Here is a 20196-nt window from a genome sequence, read left to right as displayed (position 1 = left end):
GTATTACAACGAAATGTAACATTCCCTTCTGTCATTACGGTATATGTTTTTTTTTTTTAAAGACATATATCATATTTAAATTTTTAAAGGCATATATTATATTATTTTACTCTATGAAGTAATGTGTTCTTGTGGTTATAAATGGTCATACATTTCCAGTAAATTAAATGTCATTATTTTTATAAAATAAAAATAAAATGAAATGGTATGTTGTTTCGTATGTGTTTTATAAAATGTTTAGTTAGGGTTATCACATTTAAAAAGAAGAAGAAGAAAAAGGTTTTAGTTACTTGGCATTAACTCAAATTAAACAAAGGAATGAATAAAATATATATTAAATAATAATAATAATAATAATATATATATATATATATATATATATATATATATATATATATATATATATATATATATATATATATAAAATAAATAAAGATAATACAAGCTAAGTAGCTCATATAAAAAATTATATATATATATATATATATATATATATATATATATATATATATATATATATATATATATATATATATATATATATAATATCTTATGTCATTACTGCTAGCTGCCAAATAAAACATTTCTCAATTTAATTTAACTTTAACTAAAATAACTACATTAAATTAACAAACATGACGAGAAAACGCAAAACAAATTAAAATGAAAAAAAAAAATCAGAACATCAATAAAACAGTAAACTAAACAAACTGCAATATTGTGGATATGTTGCTATATTTAATTGTAGGTAAGTTAAAGTTGTGGTTGAAGGCAAGTATGTGAGGTCTCGTGCTAAATAGCAGTGAGGGGAATAGGCTACTTGTTTACCTAAACCGCCCCTTTGCCACCAGTTAACGCCTTATCAGAGAGCCGTCTGTTTGTGTACAGTTTACAGAGTCCCCTGGAGCTGAATTCAGATCAGCACTAAGAGGGGTTTAAGCTGTCTGCCTCATGTGTTCAATCCCGCCTCCTGTAAGGATCTCACATAGTAAAATGGCTGAAAAGCAGAAACACGAAGGCAGGGTAAAGATAGGACACTACATCCTCGGAGACACGTTGGGAGTCGGGACATTTGGAAAAGTGAAGAGTTAAGTCTATTCTTTTAATATACGTGTTTGAATGTTGCGTGGAATGGAAGCACGATCGTATGTTGTCGGGGTTGTTAGTGCTGAACTTGCCGGTGGACATTGTGCGCAATTTACGTAGCATAGATTGCGTACGAAGCTCATCTGATAACGTCCTCCAGCCGCACAGAGTGCGTATGCTGTTAGTGAATACGACGCAGAGCTGGAAATTCTTTCAGCACCACGGTAGACGCTACACTTGCAGTCTTGTTTGTATAAATATTTAGTATAACAACATTAGGGAAACTATCTCGTATTTTGGTATTATTTAGGGCTCATGTACTAACGCATTCTCAATATTTGGTATTTTACCAATTTTTATGCACTGTCATCCTCCATGAAGTGCGATCAGTCATTGAGCTGCGCTCTAGCTTTAACATGTTATTTGCATACAATTCCAGCACCCAATCTTTAAAACGATGTTCAAACGTATATTGTTCTGATAATTGTAAAAGCAGTACAGTGATACGTGTTGTAGTTATTATATTTTACCTGCAGTGCCGCTTTGACCTTGCAGTCATTTTCTGTTCTAAGCGCGTGTGGGAATGACCTTTCGCGGGTAAAACCCGGTGTTTGAGCTTTTCTGGGCATTATTAATGTAATACTTTATTTTATAAAACGTTACGTGTCGCTTTAAAATACATACTGGCATTAATAACGTATTATAGTCTTTACACATACAACTACTGATACCTTGTGTGCATCGGTGCTGTGTTTTCAACCCTACTAAGATTATAAATTTCATTTAATTTAATATATAATTTTGCAATTACGATATTACGATAATGCTATATATATATATATATAGCATTATCTCGTAATTGCAAAATTGTCTCGATATTATCGTGGTCACACATATGAAACGATAGGTCTAAATTATTAGCAAAATAATATGCCTATGAAATATAAATTTTCATTTATTTTTGAGTGAAATTGTTTTACAATATATAGCTATTATTGCCATTGTTGCTATTATTATTAGTCTACTATATTTTTACTTTTTGTTGTCCTAAAACACCAGTGTGAATGTAATTTAGACTGAGACAGTATACCAAAAATAAAAAGAGGGTTGAGTCCCATTTAAAGTTCAAGGACAAGTCAATTCACTGAATTTTTCTGACTTAAGTTTTCTTAGTTAGGCTCATAGGTTGGAGCCCTTTAAACTCTCAAAATGCATTAGAATAATTAAACTTTAAAATGTAAATTGTGATGACACTATTTTTTTATTATTTGTAATTTTTTGGTGCAGTTTGTCTTCAGTTGTCTTTTTTTAAATAGTACAATAAATATTGTATCATGGACTTCATATTGTGATATTATCGTATCGTGTGATGTTGATATCATTAAAACCGTAATATAATATATATTATTTTTTTTTGCAAAAATATTGTAAAAGTTCTTCATTTGCAGTGCATCGTGGAAATTGGTGGGCACAAATTTGTTTTTATATTTTTTTGTCTTGATTTGTCTTTTTTAAAAATATTGCAATAAATATTGTATCATCGATTTTTTTTATTGTGATATTATTATATCATGAGATGTTGATATCGTTACACCCCTGATATAATTGTTTTATTTGTGTTTTTTTTTTTTTGGCAAAAATATTGTAAAAATTTGTCATGTGAGTTAATGGGCACTATTTATTATTATTTATTCATTTTTTGGTGCCATTTGCTTATTACACTTCTCTGATTGGTGGAAAATTCTCTGCAGAATCATCATGGGTAATGCAGATTTTCACCAGACATGGACCCTTTTTACATTTTTCCTTTATTCTCAGAAGCAGAAGTCATCTTGAGTAATTTTCTATAGTGATAAATGGAAACTATAAATTTTTTTTATTTTATTTTGCCATTTGCTGCAGTTGCAACAGAATAAAAAAGAAAAACTGCCACTCCCTCATGAGAAATACTATAAGGCACGCTATTAACTCGTTTTCTGTACTATAATGCCAAAGTAATAAAACAGAGAAAAATAAAATAGTGTTATAAATGTACATTAATATAAAAAAGTTACTAACAGGACACGTGTCATCAAAGTCTGCGAAAAGGGTGCATTCAGCTGTTAAACATTTAAAAAATATGTTAGATAGATGCAGCCTAAAGAACTCTCAGTTGGCACTTCCTGTGTTTTATTAGAAATCCTGTTACATTTGTTTATATGGCATTTTACTATGGAAACATGTATTTTAAAACATGTTACATCATATTATATTCAACTATAAATGATCAAATTTGCATTCATTGTTTTTCAGTTAGCTTAAAACTAACCTATTAGCGTTATATCTTGCTTATGGGTGTCCAACCCTGCTCCTGAAGGGCCAGTGTCCTGCTCAGTTTAGCTCCAACAAACTTGTCTGGAAGTTTCTGCTTATCCTTAAGTCTTTGATTAGCTGGTTCAAGTGTGTTTAATTAGGATCGGAGCTAAACATCGCAGGATAGCTGCCATCCATGAGCAGGATTGGACTTGATTAAGCTAGGTTAGCACACCGCTAACTGATTAACCTTCCTAGGATAGTAAATGCTTAAGTGCTTACACTACCACCAAATGCAATATCTGTACTATATATTGAGGGAACCATCGAGGGCTCTTTTGATTAAGGATAAAAATATATCATAAAAAATAAAATGCATTCTTGAACAGGTATAATAAACAGCAAGATAACATTTTTAAGACCAAGTTGAGAGGTCAGCTTTTTTCTTTCAAATACACAGATGTTTTTATATGGCTAGCTACCAATGGAGAAAGACGCTCCTTGTATTCAGCTAATTAAGATACAATGTCTAGTACTGCTGTCTAGGTAGACAGCACGCTTTTAGAACGTTTGCAAAAGCAGATTGAACAGTTTGCATTATTCATCAAGCACCAGTGAAGAAAGTGCCCTTGAAGAGAATAAAACCGTTTCTTCCATGTCCTTAAAGACTGATGGCCCTGCAGCTCTGAATATAGCCACCTAAACTCCCTCCATACTGCATGCTTAGGGTGTCAGTGTACTTAAATATCCACAGGGGAAGCAGATTTGTTTGCAAGAGACCCTTCAACTGTTAGTAGACATATAGACTGTGGCTGCAAGTCTATCAACTGACTTCTCATTCATTATTTTATTCATGCAGTTAAGGCAGAGAATGTAGTATCTGAAATGACACCTAAAACATCCTAACATAAATTATAGTTGTTAATAATGTGTGGAATATTATTTAATATGATACAATCAACCGGACTACATAAGGTTATACCATTCACAGTCATGAATATGGAAAAATATCTTTTACAAACCTGTAGGCAATTTGTTTCTATAAATATGAATATATATATAATAATGATTATTTAAAAAAACTTTCTATTCATCAATGAAACCTGAAAAAAAATGCATATGCTTCCACAAAATTGTTAAGCAGCACAACTGTTTTAACATTGATAATTATAAATAAATTCTTAAGAACTTATATTATATGGATGCATATTTTATGCATATTCAAATTATTTTTGAAGGATGCCACTGATGACTGGACTTGGCTGCTGAATATTACATTTTAAATATAATAGATATTTTAAATTACTTTAGATATAAGAAACAGTTGTTTTAAATTATAGCATTTTGTCACGTTACTGTTTTAACTGTATTTAATATCAAATAAATTCAGTCTTTGTAAGCATACAATAATTAGTTTAAAGACATTTAAAAAATCTTACCAATCTCAAACTTTTAAGTTATATAAAATTTATCTACAAATATTTATTAAATATTAAATATATTAGATGTTATTAAATATATTTAACCAGCAATTTTTTTAACAAATAAATGCAGCTTTGTGAGCATATAGAGAGAAGTAGTAAGGTGTTGGTAAGAGTGTAGTTATTATAATTAAAGAAAAATAAAAGTTTATGGGAGGTCTTCACAATTATGTATGTGTGTGTGTGTGTGTGTGTGTGTGTGTTTTGGATCCCCACCTTTTGCATTTTGTAGAAATGTATTGGTTGTTACAATAATGTGCAGGACTGCTAATATATCAAATCAAACAAATGTGGGGATTTGTTTTCATAATGTTCACTGAGCAGTATCTAATACAATAAAAACAATTGTCTTAAGGCCTGTATAGGAACGTCCAAACTCCGAGTAGATCAGGTTTTGTTTGTTTGAATGGAGGGCTCAGACCTGAAATGAAAGTCTCCTCTCTTTCTTTGTTTTCTTAGAAGGTTTGTGTTGGAGGTCGCTGGCCCACAGCGCTGATGCTTGCTTTCTTTGGAACAAAACTTATCTTTCATCGGCTCTGTTTACAACACTGAACTGCTGGTGATGGTATTTCAGCTGGGTCTTCACTGATGTGTGTATGTTTGGCCAACAGTTGGAGAGCACCAGCTAACAGGACATAAAGTTGCCGTGAAGATCCTCAACAGGCAGAGGATCCGCAGTCTCGATGTCGTGGGGAAAATCAAAAGAGAGATTCAGAACCTTAAGCTCTTCAGACATCCACACATCATCAAGCTGTGAGTCAATCACACATAAATGCAATCAATAGAAACATAATCAACTAATGAGAAATAATTATTTACACCAAGGTAACTGACGATTTTGAGAAGCTTTACATTACAGTGCAGTTACAACTTTAGGAGTATTACAAGAATCATAACAACCATTTATTGAAGAGTTGCAAAATTGGCTTGTTCTGGAATCAGCACATTAGAATGGTTTCCAAAGGATCATAAGACACCGAAGACTGAAGTAATTATTCTGATTATTCAGCTTTTCCATCACAGGAATAAAGTATTTTTAAAAATATATAAAAATTAGTGCTGTCAAACGATTAATCACGATTAATCGCAAAAAATAAAAATAAAAAAATATTTAGGCTAATATATGTGTGTGTACTATGTGTATTTATTATGTGTATATAAATACACACACATGCAGCATACAGTATATGTTGAAAATATTTACATGTATATTTATATTCATATAATTAATATTATATATAAATATTATATATATATAAACGTAAAATTATAAATATATATGTGCATGTGTGTGTATTTATTAGGGGTTGAACATCTGATTTTTTCAAGTCGACTTTCATATTAAGAAAATTGAGTCGAAGTCGACTAGTCGCTGATGATGTCATTAATAAACAAGTCTGGAGCTGGATAAACACCTTGTGCACAGTTATGGCATATGACACAGTGCTGCACACATGGTATGCTATTGCTCCTATAACAGCTAATTTATATCAGTTCTTTGTCTTTGGGTCATTATATTTCACACAGGTTTCTGCTCGTTCTAAATCAGATACAGATAAAGTAGCACGGTAAAGATTACATTCATATGAATGCATTAGTGAAAGCTATTGTGTGTGTGAATCTTGTGAAGCTGTGGGATTTAGTTATTAAGAAATCAATTATAGAACTTTTCAGTTTCTAAGCTATTTTATTGAGAAGTCACAGAACAGTGTTGACAATACATTTCCGTGCCGAGACATTCTGTGTGTTCGCGATCTGCACGTGATGTAAGAGCTATCATCTGTAGCCTACTGTACGTGTTTGCGTTACAGTGAAGCAGCGCATTCCATTAGAACTGCGATTAAAATGGTTTAAAACGTGCATTCTCCCACTCAATTTTAAGCATCCAGTAATATAATCACACATGACATGTAGAGCGCTTTTGGAGTATGTATTTATTTGTCATTTTAACTGTTAGGAAACTGTGAATGTGGAAGTCCTTCAAAGATTTCTTATCCTGTTGCGCCCTCTATAGGACCAGCGACTTGTCAACATGGCATAGTAGTCATAGCAGAGCATTGAAGTCGACTAGTGCAAACCCTATTTAGCCTATATATATATATATACATAATAAATATACACAGTACACACACACATATATATTATGTAAACAAAAAATTATTTTGGATGTGATTAATTGTGATTAATCATTCTATATTACTCGCACTAATAAAAATAGGGAAAAGTTATTTTAAATTGTACAATATTACTGTATTTTATCAAGTAAATGCAGTCTTGGTGAGCATAATATTTTCAAAAAAGGTTTATATATATAAAATTATGAATTCCAAACTGTATATGTATGTATATGCAAATCGCACTGAACATGAAACTATGGGTTGTGAAAATGTCACTCTCTGAGAGAGGGTGGAAAATGGCTATATAAAAAGTAAAATATATGTTCTACATCCAGTAGTGTTACTAATATAAGTGCATGTCTGCACAAACTCAAGTAAAAATGTATAACCTCTTTTAAGTATTGAAGGGCACATTATAAATTATACCATTTTTGTCCACAATATTGCATAACATAAGAAATGTAGTAGTTAATTGCCTCTTATTTGTTAGATTAGGATTGAATTGATTCGAAATTTAAGAAAGCATCTGTAATTGGTTTGTAAAAGGTGTGTTTTATGCATGTTTGTGCAGAGTTAATCATTTCCGCCAAGCAGTTGGTTCAGATCACTCCGAATTTTTCAAAAAGCTCTTTTCTCCCATCACTACTTTAAAGACGGTTTTTGTAAATAAATCAAGAATCCAAGAGCAGAAGCACAAGGAGTAAAACTTAGCGACAAGAGTACAGCAAGATACTGACAAAGAGGATAATTGGATAATAAGGCACAGGTGAATGCAGAGGAAACAGGAACAAGACAGAACTACAAACTAAAAGACACAAAAGTGTAAAGACAATCAAATACATTTTAAATTTTACAATGTACAATTAAATGTATAGAATGACTCAGGTACATTTTCTGTGTTACATTTCTTGTTCAGCACATTGGCTCATTTCAGGGCTGTTCTGATCAGAAGTTAAGGAGATAGCGACAGAATAATCCTTTTTATCTACTCTGTCTCAGTCTCTCACTCTACTTCTTCTCCATTCTCACTTATTCCCCCAGTTTCTAATCATAATGCAATCAGTGTGTTATAGACTAGTGTATTATTATAGACACATTCCACGTCGAGCCCCTGTTGTGCTTCTGTGCTGTGCGTCTCTGTGTATTTGCTCTGTTTTATTGCAACACGTTCTGTCCTCTCCTTTTATCATTCTAATTCGATGATTGGATTCTGTAAAATGACATTATGTTTATTTAAAATCACATCAGGTTTCCTAAACTCTTTGAGTATTCTCCATATTAAACCCCTCTGAGGAATACAGGCCTTGTCCTTCTCTACTGCTGTTTGAAAGGCTGTCTCCGATTATAAGGGCTCTTCTGTTGAATATAAACAGGAACAACAACAAAGCAGACTCCCTGCAGAAATTATGATCAACATTTCTGACCTTTATCACCATTTCTGTTTCTAAGAAATGCAGCGTAATACTCGTGCTGATAGTCATGCTTATGGTCTTGTGCTGTTATCCAGTATATTTGAGTTATAAAAAGATCTTTTCATAGAGTAAGCCTGGTCTTATTATTATTATTATTACAAATGCTGTTAAATATATACACATAATTGTACAGATTTTCAAAATTGTAATTTAGATAATAAGCAACATATTGCAAATTATTGGTTTCGTGTCAACATTAAATTAAATTAATTATTAATTATTGAAATAATTGTATGTAACTTAAAAATATATTAGATTTATATATATATATATATATATATATATATATATATATATATATATATATATATATATATAATTTATTTTTGTATTATTAGCAACAAAGTTGTCATATGCCAGCAAATTAAATTTAATTAAATTAAATTTAATTAACAAATAATATATAATAATATATTATTATTTATTTAAATAATAGCTGGAAATTGTATTGACTATAATGTTCAACTCCATGACAGCTTTAAAATGTACAATAAAAACATAAAAAATAAAATAAAGAAGTGCATATGATCAAGACAGTGTCCTTTGGCTTATTGTTGAGCTCTTACTGCTGTAAATTGAAAGCACCATAATTAAAGCCTCTTGTTGAGTTTCTGTGGATCTTTTCTCTGGTGTGTTGCAGGTATCAGGTGATCAGCACTCCCACAGACTTCTTCATGGTGATGGAGTATGTGTCTGGAGGGGAACTCTTTGACTATATTTGTAAGCATGGAAGGGTAAGAATCATTTGTCAAGCTTTTACAGATAAAGTCAGCTACAGGCTCTTAGATTCATGGGAAAGGACAGTCACTTTCTCACATTGTGTACAACGTTACATGCCATAATTCCTTTAGAAAATGACTAACAGTTCACAGTTCTCAAACTTGCATTCTAACATCATATTCAATTATGCAAACATGACATTCGCATTACAAAATATGGCTTATTATTTTTGCGTTGGTCACCTAATAGCCCAAAGCTGCTTTATGAGCCTCGGGACTTTTTACTTGCTTTTGTGGCTCTGGTCTGGATTTGAGCATGGATTAACCTTTAAGTCTTCCAAACCTGTTGGGGTTATGGGGATCCAGCTTATCCAAACAGCAGCTGATCCAGTGAAGTGTTTGTGGGAAGGGTCAGGGAGTTCATCCATAGGGCTCAGTCTTTGTGTTACCTGGGTTGACGGTTCACGTAGCAGGACTTGTTTAGTTTACACACACAAACACAAAGCTGACTATGGTGAAATTTGATCGGAGGCTTTTTATTTTTAGAGTATTAATTCATCAACACATAACAAACCTTTTGAAATATGTTTTGATGACACGATATTCTTGGATATAGGAAAAATTCAGGTAAATTGGGTCAGTTTTTTTACTGCCTTATAAAAATTAAACCAGTTTACATGAATGTGACTGAAGAATATGAGTTATTTATATTTTAGCATCATCACATGAAAATTAAAGGGTTAGTTCACCCAAATATTAAAATTATGTCATTAATAACTCACCCTCATGACGTTCCAAACCCGTAAGACCTCCGTTTATCTTCGGAACACAAAACTACGACATTCTCTTCTCTTCTCTTCTCTTCTCTTCTCTTCTCTTCTCTTCTCTTCTCTTCTCTTCTCTTCTCTTCTCTTCTCTTCTCTTCTCTTCTCTACCTGTATTGAGATATTTATAGAGTATTTATACATATACACACACATTTATTTTTTTATTTATGAAAATATGTGACATTTTAGGCTGTGCATTTAACAAATGTAACAAATGTGATTATAAATATCCCACCCTAAGTACATCAAGAATGTAATTTTGAATTTTAAATGTATTTAATTTATTTCCTGCTGCAGTATATCATATTCAACAGATTTTCAACATAATAGTTATAGACATAATTTATGAACTATTAAGCAAGCACAAGTTCCTTAAGTTCAATAGATTGTCATTTTGAAATATAATTAACAATATAAAAGTTATTCTTGCTATTACTTTAAGAAAGGTATCAGGGAAGTACTGCTCTAGACCCTTGCCGTGTTTCAAATACGATACATACAGCTTGTGTTTTTAGGATAATGTTTTCTATTGTAATCTGTCTGTTGTGTCTCTCTTGTGCAGGTGGAGGACACAGAGGTCCGACGTCTTTTCCAGCAGATCATCTCAGCGGTCGATTACTGCCACAGACACATGGTGGTGCACAGAGACCTCAAGCCTGAAAATGTTCTGCTGGATGGCAACATGAATGCCAAGATCGCTGACTTTGGTACACACACACACACACACACACACACGGAAAGCCGATGTTGTGCAGACTGTGAGGGATAGTTGCCAAGCAACCGGCTGCAGTTTTGCTGCACGTCCACTCTTGTGGTTTGTATGAGGCATGGTGTTTGATTATCCACAGAAGAGCACAGACAGAAAAGAGGATGACGAATGTGTTCGGCTATATACAGTAAGGTCCAAATATTTGAGCCCACTAGTGAAAATGCTTCTATTTTGAAATCTCCATCTAATTGAATGCATTTTTATTCAATTACTTTTCATTACAATTCCCAGATTGTCAAATATTGTTTGGGTTTTCCTGTATTTATACCCGCCTTGAAATACATCTTATTTACGTGTATGAGTAGTTTTGGCCGATCGAACGGTCTGTGTTAAGTATGTTTGTGTGGCATTGCTTGTTAGGTCTGTCGAACATGATGTCAGATGGAGAGTTCCTGAGAACGAGCTGCGGATCACCGAACTACGCTGCACCAGAGGTCATCTCAGGAAGGTCAGATTGCATTTCTGTACACACAAAAAGTGCTGAGATGTGCTATACTTAAAGGAACAGCCCACCCATAAATGAACATTTGCTGCTGATTTACTCACCCTCAAGCCATCCAAAATATAGAGTTTATTTCGTCATTGATACAGATTTGGGCTATTTTTTTTTTATTACTTGGATGACTTGCTCACAAAATGGATCATCTGCAGTGAACGATTGCAGTCAGAATAAGGTGATAAAAAACAATTCGCAACTCACAAGTAATTCACGCGGCTCCAGTCCTTCAATGTATGTGTTATGAAGTAAAAAGCTGTGTGTTTGTAATAATCCATCAACTATTTAACTTTAAACCGTTGCTTCCGGCCGGACTACATATCCTCTATCCATAATACTGGTTTCTCGTCTGAGTCAGGAGAGAAATATGCACAGATCAAGCACTGTTTACAAGCAAAAACACTTCTAAACACATACGTTTGTGTATTTTGATGTGAGAGAACAACAGGGGATGGATTTTTCACCGGTGAAGTGTTATTATGGATTAGTATTTTGACCAGAAGCGAAGGTGTCAAGTTTAAACACCATGATAATGGATTTGTTTCTCACAAAAGCTTTTCATTTCACAAGATGTTAATGGATGGACTGGAGTGGTGTGGAATTATTGTGATGTTTTTATCAGCTGTTTGGACTGTTTCGGCACCCATTCACTGTGGAGGATCTACTGTTGAAAAAGTGATGTAATGCTAAATTTCTCCAAATCTGTCGAGATGAAGAAAAAAACTCTACTTATTAGATGGCCTGCTGTTAGGTCAGTTTTAATAAATGTACATTCTTCATACTATTCTTTTAATTCTGATATCCAGAGGTCTGGCTTGTAGGACCAGCAGTCAAGCAACCATAGCTAGCTGTGTGCTTTGTAGTATGAACTGCATGGATACACTGCACATAAATATTATATCTGGCCTTCATAAATGTTTTATGTAATACTGATTGTCGTCTTGTTCTTTTCATTGCTGGAAACATCCGCTTGTTTCAGACGGATAGACATGTAGAGACAATGTAGAAGCACACATACTCATTCATTGACGTGTATGTGGTGTTTCAGGCTGTATGCTGGTCCAGAGGTGGACATCTGGAGCTGTGGTGTCATTCTCTATGCACTGCTCTGTGGGACACTGCCGTTTGATGACGAGCACGTGCCCACACTCTTCAAAAAGATCCGTGGAGGGGTCTTCTACATCCCAGAATACCTCAACCGCCCCGTGGCCAGTCTACTTATGCTCATGTTGCAAGTGGACCCACTAAAGAGAGCTACTATCAAAGACATCAGGTTATTAGTTATTATTTTTTTAAGGGGTCATAAGCTGCCTTTATTTATTATTTTGTATTTTTCTTGGATGTCTCCTTATAATGGTATAAAGATTTTTACATAAAAAAAAAACAGTGAAAGTGACACTCAAGTATGGTGACCCATACTCAGAAATCATGCTCTGCATTTAACCCATCCAAAGTGCACACACACAGAGCAGTGAACACATACACACACACACACACACACTGTGAACACATACCAGGAGCAGTTGGCAGCCATTTATGCTGACATGTATCAGTCTGAAAAGGGTTATAAAGTCATTTCTAAGGCTTTGGGACTCCAGCGAACCATGGTCAGAGCCATTATCCACAAATGGAGAAAACTAGGAACAGTGGTGAACCTTCCCAGGAGTGACCGGCCTACCGAAATTACTCCAAGAGCACAACGACGAATCATCCAGGAGGTCATAAAAGAACCCAGAACAACATCTAGAGAACTACAGCCCTCACTTTCCTCAACTGAGGTCAGTGTTCATGATTCAATGATAAGAAAGAGACTGGGCAAAAACAGCATCCATGGAAGAGATCCAAGACAAAGGCCACTGCTGACCAAAAAGAACACAAAGGGTCGTCTCACATTTGCCAAAAGATATTTTGATCTTTGAGTTTTGGGCAAATATTCTGTGGACTGATGCGACACAACTTTTTGGAAGGTGTGTATCCCATTACATCTGGCGTAAAAACAACATAGCATTTCATAAAAAGAAGATCATAGCCACAGTCAAACATGGTGGTGGTAGTGTGACGGTCTGGGGCTGCTTTACAGCTTCAGGACCTGGACGTCTTGCCATAATTGATGGAAGCATGAATTCTGCAGTCGATCAGAAAATCCTGGAGGAGAATGTCCAGACGTCAGTTTGTGAACTCAAGCTCAAGCGCACTTGGGTTACGCAGCAGGACAATGATCCCAAACACACCAGCAAGTCCAGCTCTGAATGGCTCAAGAAAAACTAAATGAAGGTTTTGGTCCAGACTTAAATCTGATTGAGATGCTGCGGCATGACCTCAAACAGTCCTTTCATGCTCGAAAACCCTACAATGTGACTGAATTAAACCAATTCTGAGAAGAAGAGTGGGACAAAATTAATTCACAGCGAAGTGAATGACTCACTGCCAGTTATCTCAAACGCTTGATTTCGACAGCTTTTCCCCTTAATTAATGAAATAATTATTTCAAAACTGCATTTTGGATTTACACAGGTTATCTTTGTGTAATATTATTATATTTTAAGTGCAACAAATAAAAATAAAAAACAGGAAGGGGACAAAAATAAAATAAAAATATGTATTTTAAGTTTAATTGCAGTCTTGACTTGAACTAACCCTTAAAAATTATATAAAAATTATAACCAAGATAAAACATAAATAATACTTAATAATTCTTAAAATCCAAACATTAATGTTGTGCGAAAAATAGTGTAATAAATACAGTACTATTTTATAGTATTTCACAGTTCTTTTGTTTTCTTCCCTCCTGTAAAACAGAGAGCATGAGTGGTTTAAGCAGGACCTTCCTTGCTACCTCTTCCCTGAGGACCCCTCGTACGACGCCACAGTGGTGGACGAGGAGGCCGTGCGCGAGGTGTGTGAGAAGTTTGAGTGCACTGAAGCTGAAGTACTGAGCAGCCTCTACAGCGGAGACCCTCAGGACCAGCTGGCCGTGGCGTACCACCTCATCATCGACAACCGCCGCATCATGAACCAGGCCAGCGAGTTCTACCTGGCCTCCAGTCCCCCAACCAGCTCCTTCATGGAGGAGGGCATGCCTCTGCCGCCAGGGGTCAAAGCTCACCCCGAACGGATGCCCCCGCTCCTGGCCGACAGCCCAAAGGCACGGTGTCCTCTGGACGCCCTCAACACCACCCGACCCAAACCGCTGGCGGTAAAGAAAGCAAAATGGCACTTGGGCATACGGAGCCAGAGCAAACCCTACGACATCATGGCTGAGGTTTATCGTGCCATGAAACAGCTGGAGTATGAATGGAAAGTGAGTGGCTCAGAAACACACAGGCACACACATGTTTTCTTGTTGGACTAGTGAGAATATAGATGTGTTATTGTATTGGTTGTGGTGGGATTTAGGTGGTGAACCCCTATCACCTGAGAGTGCGACAGAAGAATCCTGTCACTGGGAATTTTGTGAAGATGAGTCTGCAGCTCTACCAGGTGGACAATCGGAGCTACCTGCTCGACTTCAAGAGCATTGATGGTGAGCATCAGTCAGACTTTTTAATGCCAAGAACCCGCCAAAATGATGACCAACTTGCTGAAATAAAATGGAAGCTATTTTTTTTTTTATTTATGTTATGCTCCAAAATAATAGACTTTTAATAAAACAGTAATATTGTGAAATATGAATACAATTAAAATCAAATGTTTAAATACATTCCCGGTAATGACATAGCAGTCAATACTCCTGCCTTCAGTGTTACATGGTCCTTCAGAAATCATTCTAATATGATGATTTTCTGCTCAAGAAACTTTTTCTTATTATTTTCAATACTGAAAATAGTAGTGCTGAGTAATATTTTTGTGGAAACTGAGATAAAGAGATGATTATGTAATTTTAATGATTAGAAAGAAAAGAATAGCATTAATACTTTTTAATTGCAACATAAATGTCTTTACTAATACTTATTGGCGATTGAATGTGTCCTTGCTGAATAAAAGTACTGATTTATTTCAATGAACATAATCTTTAACATAGACTTTAAAATTCTCTGTTGTTTTTATGCGAACAAATGCTTCCATTATTTGATAATTTCACACTTAAAGAAAACCAAAACATTTGGATTCCCGTATTTTTCGGACTATAAGTTGCACCTGAGTATAAGTCGCATCAGTCCAAAAATACGTTATGATGAGGAAAAAAACATAAGTCGCACTGGATTATAAGTCGCATTTATTTATACTTAAGAACTAAGAGAAAACATTACCGTCTACAGCCACGAGAGGGCGCTCTATGATCTCTATGAGCTCTATGAGGGCCCTCTCGCGGCTGTAGACGGTAATGTTTTCTCTTGGTTCATTTATCTCGGTTCATGTCAAATTAACTTAGATAAATAATATATATATATATATATATATATATATATATATATATATATATATATATATATATATATATATATATATATATATATATATATACATTTATATATATCCATATTAAAAAAAAAATTCTCTTTTGTCGCCTGTATAAAACTCTTAGTTGCTCCTCTATCCTAGATGCATTGAACTCATGTGGGCAATGTAGGGTTAATCAGCCTGTTTTTCCCCACAATATCACTCTCTAATAAAATTGAAAGATTATTTTGCTTACTTTCAGATGATGTTATCGAGCACAAGTCAGGGTCGTCCACTCCCCAGCGCTCTGGCTCTACGGCTGGCCTCCATCGACCGCGGCTCAGCATCGACTCTGCGAGCGTTTCTGTTGAGATGCCCCAGCTGAGCAGCTCTCTTCCGGGCTCTCTGACCGGGAGCACACCTCTGCTGGCTCCTCGGCAGGGCAGCCACACCATGGACTTCTTCGAAATGTGTGCCAGTCTCATCACTACGCTGGCTCGCTGAGAACCTCGCACACCATCATCTGATGGTCTTTACCTCTTTACAGTCAAAAGGTCAAGGGTTAAGGGTTGTGATTTTTGGAGTTGGGGTGCTTTTAGGTCAGTCCTGCAGTAGCGACACAAACATACGGTACCTAAAGAGTTTTTGGACTGACCTACAAATGTATGAAAGTCATTGCATTAGTTAACCTATGATAATATCAAAGTTATCAGCAAACAAGTAATCACTTAAATGGTTAGTTCACCCAAAAATGAAAATTGGCTCTTCCAAGCTTTATAATGGCAGTGGGCGGGAGTTTCTGTTCAACAGTCCACAAGACGTCAAATAAAGCGTGTGCATCCGTAGTAAAACATGCCTCACATGGCTCCACGGGGTGAATAGCGAATCCATGCGTCTTTGTGAGAATTGACTAAATATCTTTATGGAATATGATCTTTACTTACTTGCTACAAATATATCCATGCAACTTATGACATATTCAAAAATAATGTAAGACATTTCTTAGGTTTTCAGTGAAATAATGACAAATTATAAATTGTATTATTCATTTGAATTTGAATGATTATTAAGTTATAATTGATAAATTCCGATTATATTCCAATGATGTTTGATGATCAGATAATTATTATTATTTTTTAAACAGTGCATCGTTTTGTGATTTAAAAATTTTGTGATTTTTTATTTTTTTTTCTTTATCTAATGCAATGACATTCATTTGTTCCAAAACCTTTTTAGGGCCGCTTTAACCAGAAGTTCTCCTCAACATCATTAGTTTAAATAATTGAAAAACTATAAACATACTGCTGATTTTATATACACATTTTTTGTTGTTGTTGGTTTTTACAATATGTATTATACAGTATATTTGTATTCTCATATCAATCACTTGAGCTGTATAGTTTAGTTGAATAGCTATTGATTGCAATGACATACCAAAAATAGGTTTATGCATTCAGCGCAAAGATCATGATTTAATTATATTAGAGATTCTTGCTTATTTTACGAAGAATTCATATCTATCATTTTATTTAAGTGGTAATTTATGGAGTGAAGAACTTGAGTGTTGTGGGTTTGGCTTGCAGTCTCCAGAGAGCGTTTATCAAAGAGCAGTGTAACTGCTGTTGCTGTATGTCACAGTGGATCTCTGATGATACACGCCATCTGCAGTGGAAAAGCCTGACCTCGACCTATCTGTGTCTGTCTCGGAGGCCTTGCTTACATCATGTGCTGTGCTGCTGCCATAGAAAGACAAACATGCTGGATGAAGGCAGACCGAGCAGCCAAAAAGCTTCAATGTTGTGCCTTGATATGGCTAAAATGCAAACAGAGCAGAATAGAGACAGATGAAGCAGAGAATGTGCCAGTCGTTTTGTTGATACGCGTGAGCCTTTAATTAGACGGCCTTAAAATATTCCCAATGCTTGAGATTACAGACAGCCAGGAAGACCTTATTGAAGCATTCATCGTGAATGACACATACAGCTTTATTCAATTCATTTATGCTTTTAGAACCTAGATTTTAATACATGAATATATTAAAAATTATTTTATGAATCATCAGACAAAATTGTTTATGTAATATTTTTTTATGTTTTGAATGTTTCTCCTGCTTATCAAGGCTGCATTTATTTGATCAAAAATACAGTAAATGTAATGTATTGTTAATATTATTACAATTTAAAATAACTGATGTGAATTTGCAAATTGTAATTTATTTATTTGATGCAAATGTGAATTTGCGACAGCATTAAGCAGGAATATGATGATTTTTGGTTTAAGAAACATTTCTAAATTATTATCAATGTTGAATTTATTTTATTTTTTTCATCAAGGATGCATTAAATTGATCAAGAGTGATCATTTATCATCTTACTAAAGATTTCTATTTCCAATAAATACTGCTCTTTTGAACTTTATATCTGTCAAAGAATTAAGAAAAATAAAATATTAGTTTCTCTAAAATAAACACAAAGATTTCTGAAGGATCATGTGACACTAAAGACTGGAGTTATGATGCTGAAAATATAGCTTAGCATCAAGAAATAAATGACATTTTACATTATATTCTCACAGAAAACAGTTATTTTAATTTGTATAATAATATTTCACAATTCTTACTGTATTTAGGATCAAATAAATGCAGCCATTCTAAGAGAACAGACATTGAAAAACATGAATCAATCTGTATCTATCCCAAACCTTTGACTGGTAGCATACTGAAGCAGACTTGCTCAAACACAATATAACACAGGGTGGTGTGTATCTGATGAGGACATATAAAGTGACCCCAGCCGAGAGCATTTAGATTAGTGACCCCCTTCCCTGGGATGCCTTAAATAGGTTCAGAACTGTATTGTTTCTAATTGAATATGCTTTAACATATGTTTATGCGTGCGGTTGTTTGTATGGAGTAGATACAATGTATTTATTAGTTACACATATTTATTCTTTATTTAAGCTCACCTCTGAAGTGTTACTTGTGAACAAACAACATAACGGAAAGTGTATTTGTTGTAGTTGTCTTTGTGCCAACGTGTATTAATGGACAGCTACAACCCAGCCAGGCAGGAAATAGCACTGGAAGATGACTGAATATGAGAGGAATGAACATTATATGCAGATTATACACTATGAGAAATCATTCAATCAAACACAGCAGCCAAAAAAAGCTAGAAACAAGCTAGATCTCACTCCTTTTCATATTCAGTCCTGCCGGTTCATAATTTATTATGGACAAACTTGATCACAAATTGTGTTTGTACGTATAGATGTGGTGGTCTCGCTGAATCAACCCCTCGGTCTTGTACTGTAAAGAACGGTTGAACGGCTCGCGTTGTGTGCATGAGCAGAGCGTTTCTGTGTTTTGTAGAAGTATGCTGGATTTTTATGATACACGGCTGCAGTTGTACCATTTTAAAACTGAATGTGAACCAGAAAGGTAGAAAGTTCTCGCAGAAATCTTGCTTCATATCGTTTAGAAGCAATGCAATAAATGTGATGCCTCTAAATAGTTTGTCAACGGTTAAGCGGAAACCACACTGCTGGGGGACGGTTTTTTTTCTGATTTCCGGAGAAGATTAGACTGGATTATGGTGTTGTTTTCGTGGAAAAATATTGCACAGTCTGAAATTCCTCAGAGAAGTTAAAGCCTTTACGCATTCTTCATATTTTCCACACAAATCCCAAGTTCACTCCAGGTCATTTTGAGGATCAGTGCGACTCTTTGGAGCGGAGGGTGGTTTTGGGCTGGTTTAGGGAGTTTATCGCCCCCTGCTGCTGAATGAAATCATTTAACTCATTCATGTCGGTCTAAACATGTATGAGTTTCTTTCTTCTGTTGAACACAAAAGAAGATATTTTGAATAATGCTGCTGGTAACCACACAGTTGGTGGTAGCCATCGACTTCTATATTATTTTGAACCATACAATGGAAGTTAATTGCTACCGGCAACTATTTGGTAGCCAGCATTCTTCTTTTGTGTTCACCAGAAAGAAGGAAACTCATACAGGTTTGGAAAAAGAGGAGGGTGAGTAAACTAAACAGAATCAGATTTAGATGGGAATGGCAGGAATGTGTGCTTCATGCAGTTGTGGTTAGTATTTGTCTTATTTCGAGGTCAGATACTAAAAGTCTCATATTGACAGTTTAATGTCTGTTATATCAGCTTCATTGCTGTGTTTTGTGGAAACTGGTCAGAAACTTTACGGCCCCCATTAGTGTGACAGTCACAAGGCCATGGCTTCAGCTCATGTTCAGTGTTTTTTGTCTGTGTAGAGGCGTTTGCGCTGGATATTATACCCTCTCTCCGGTGTAGTGTTGAGAGTTGTGTGTCTTCTGCCTGTTCCCGAGCCCTGCTGGGAGACGACCTCTGTCTGTCAGTGTCTACATGCCTGTTCTGTACATGTGTGCGTGTCACTTCCTGTCTGTGTGTGCGGTTTGAATTTTAAAAGTTATGCACTGCATGGTGTTCCTGTTCTGATTTGCACTTTAATTTGTATTGTTAAAAGAAAAAAATGGGAAAATAAAGCGGTATATGCATATTGTAGTTGTGTCG

At 35.0% G+C, this 20196-nt stretch overlaps 1 protein-coding gene across 2 annotated transcripts; it reads left to right on the top strand.

The window, feature by feature from the left end:
- Positions 1–918: 918 nt before the first annotated feature.
- Positions 919–20180, top strand: prkaa2 (protein kinase, AMP-activated, alpha 2 catalytic subunit). Of its 2 annotated transcripts, XM_052586302.1 has the most exons (9): positions 919–1087; positions 5471–5612; positions 9089–9182; positions 10557–10701; positions 11124–11211; positions 12308–12532; positions 14059–14560; positions 14656–14782; positions 15902–20180. In XM_052586302.1, exons 1-9 carry the CDS (start codon positions 952–954, stop codon positions 16141–16143), a joined length of 1701 nt encoding a protein of 566 aa, XP_052442262.1. In that variant the 5' UTR covers positions 919–951; the 3' UTR covers positions 16144–20180. The 2 variants fall into 2 exon arrangements, with proteins under 2 accessions (XP_052442262.1, XP_052442263.1); XM_052586303.1 differs by lacking the exons at positions 919–1087; positions 5471–5612; positions 9089–9182 and having other exon boundaries at positions 10563–10890.
- The last annotated feature ends 16 nt before the right edge of the window (positions 20181–20196 follow it).

Source organism: Carassius gibelio, chromosome B20 (assembly GCF_023724105.1).
Source record: "Carassius gibelio isolate Cgi1373 ecotype wild population from Czech Republic chromosome B20, carGib1.2-hapl.c, whole genome shotgun sequence".
NCBI classification, from domain to species: Eukaryota; Metazoa; Chordata; class Actinopteri; order Cypriniformes; family Cyprinidae; genus Carassius; species Carassius gibelio.
This window is presented reverse-complemented; position numbering and strand designations above follow the sequence as displayed.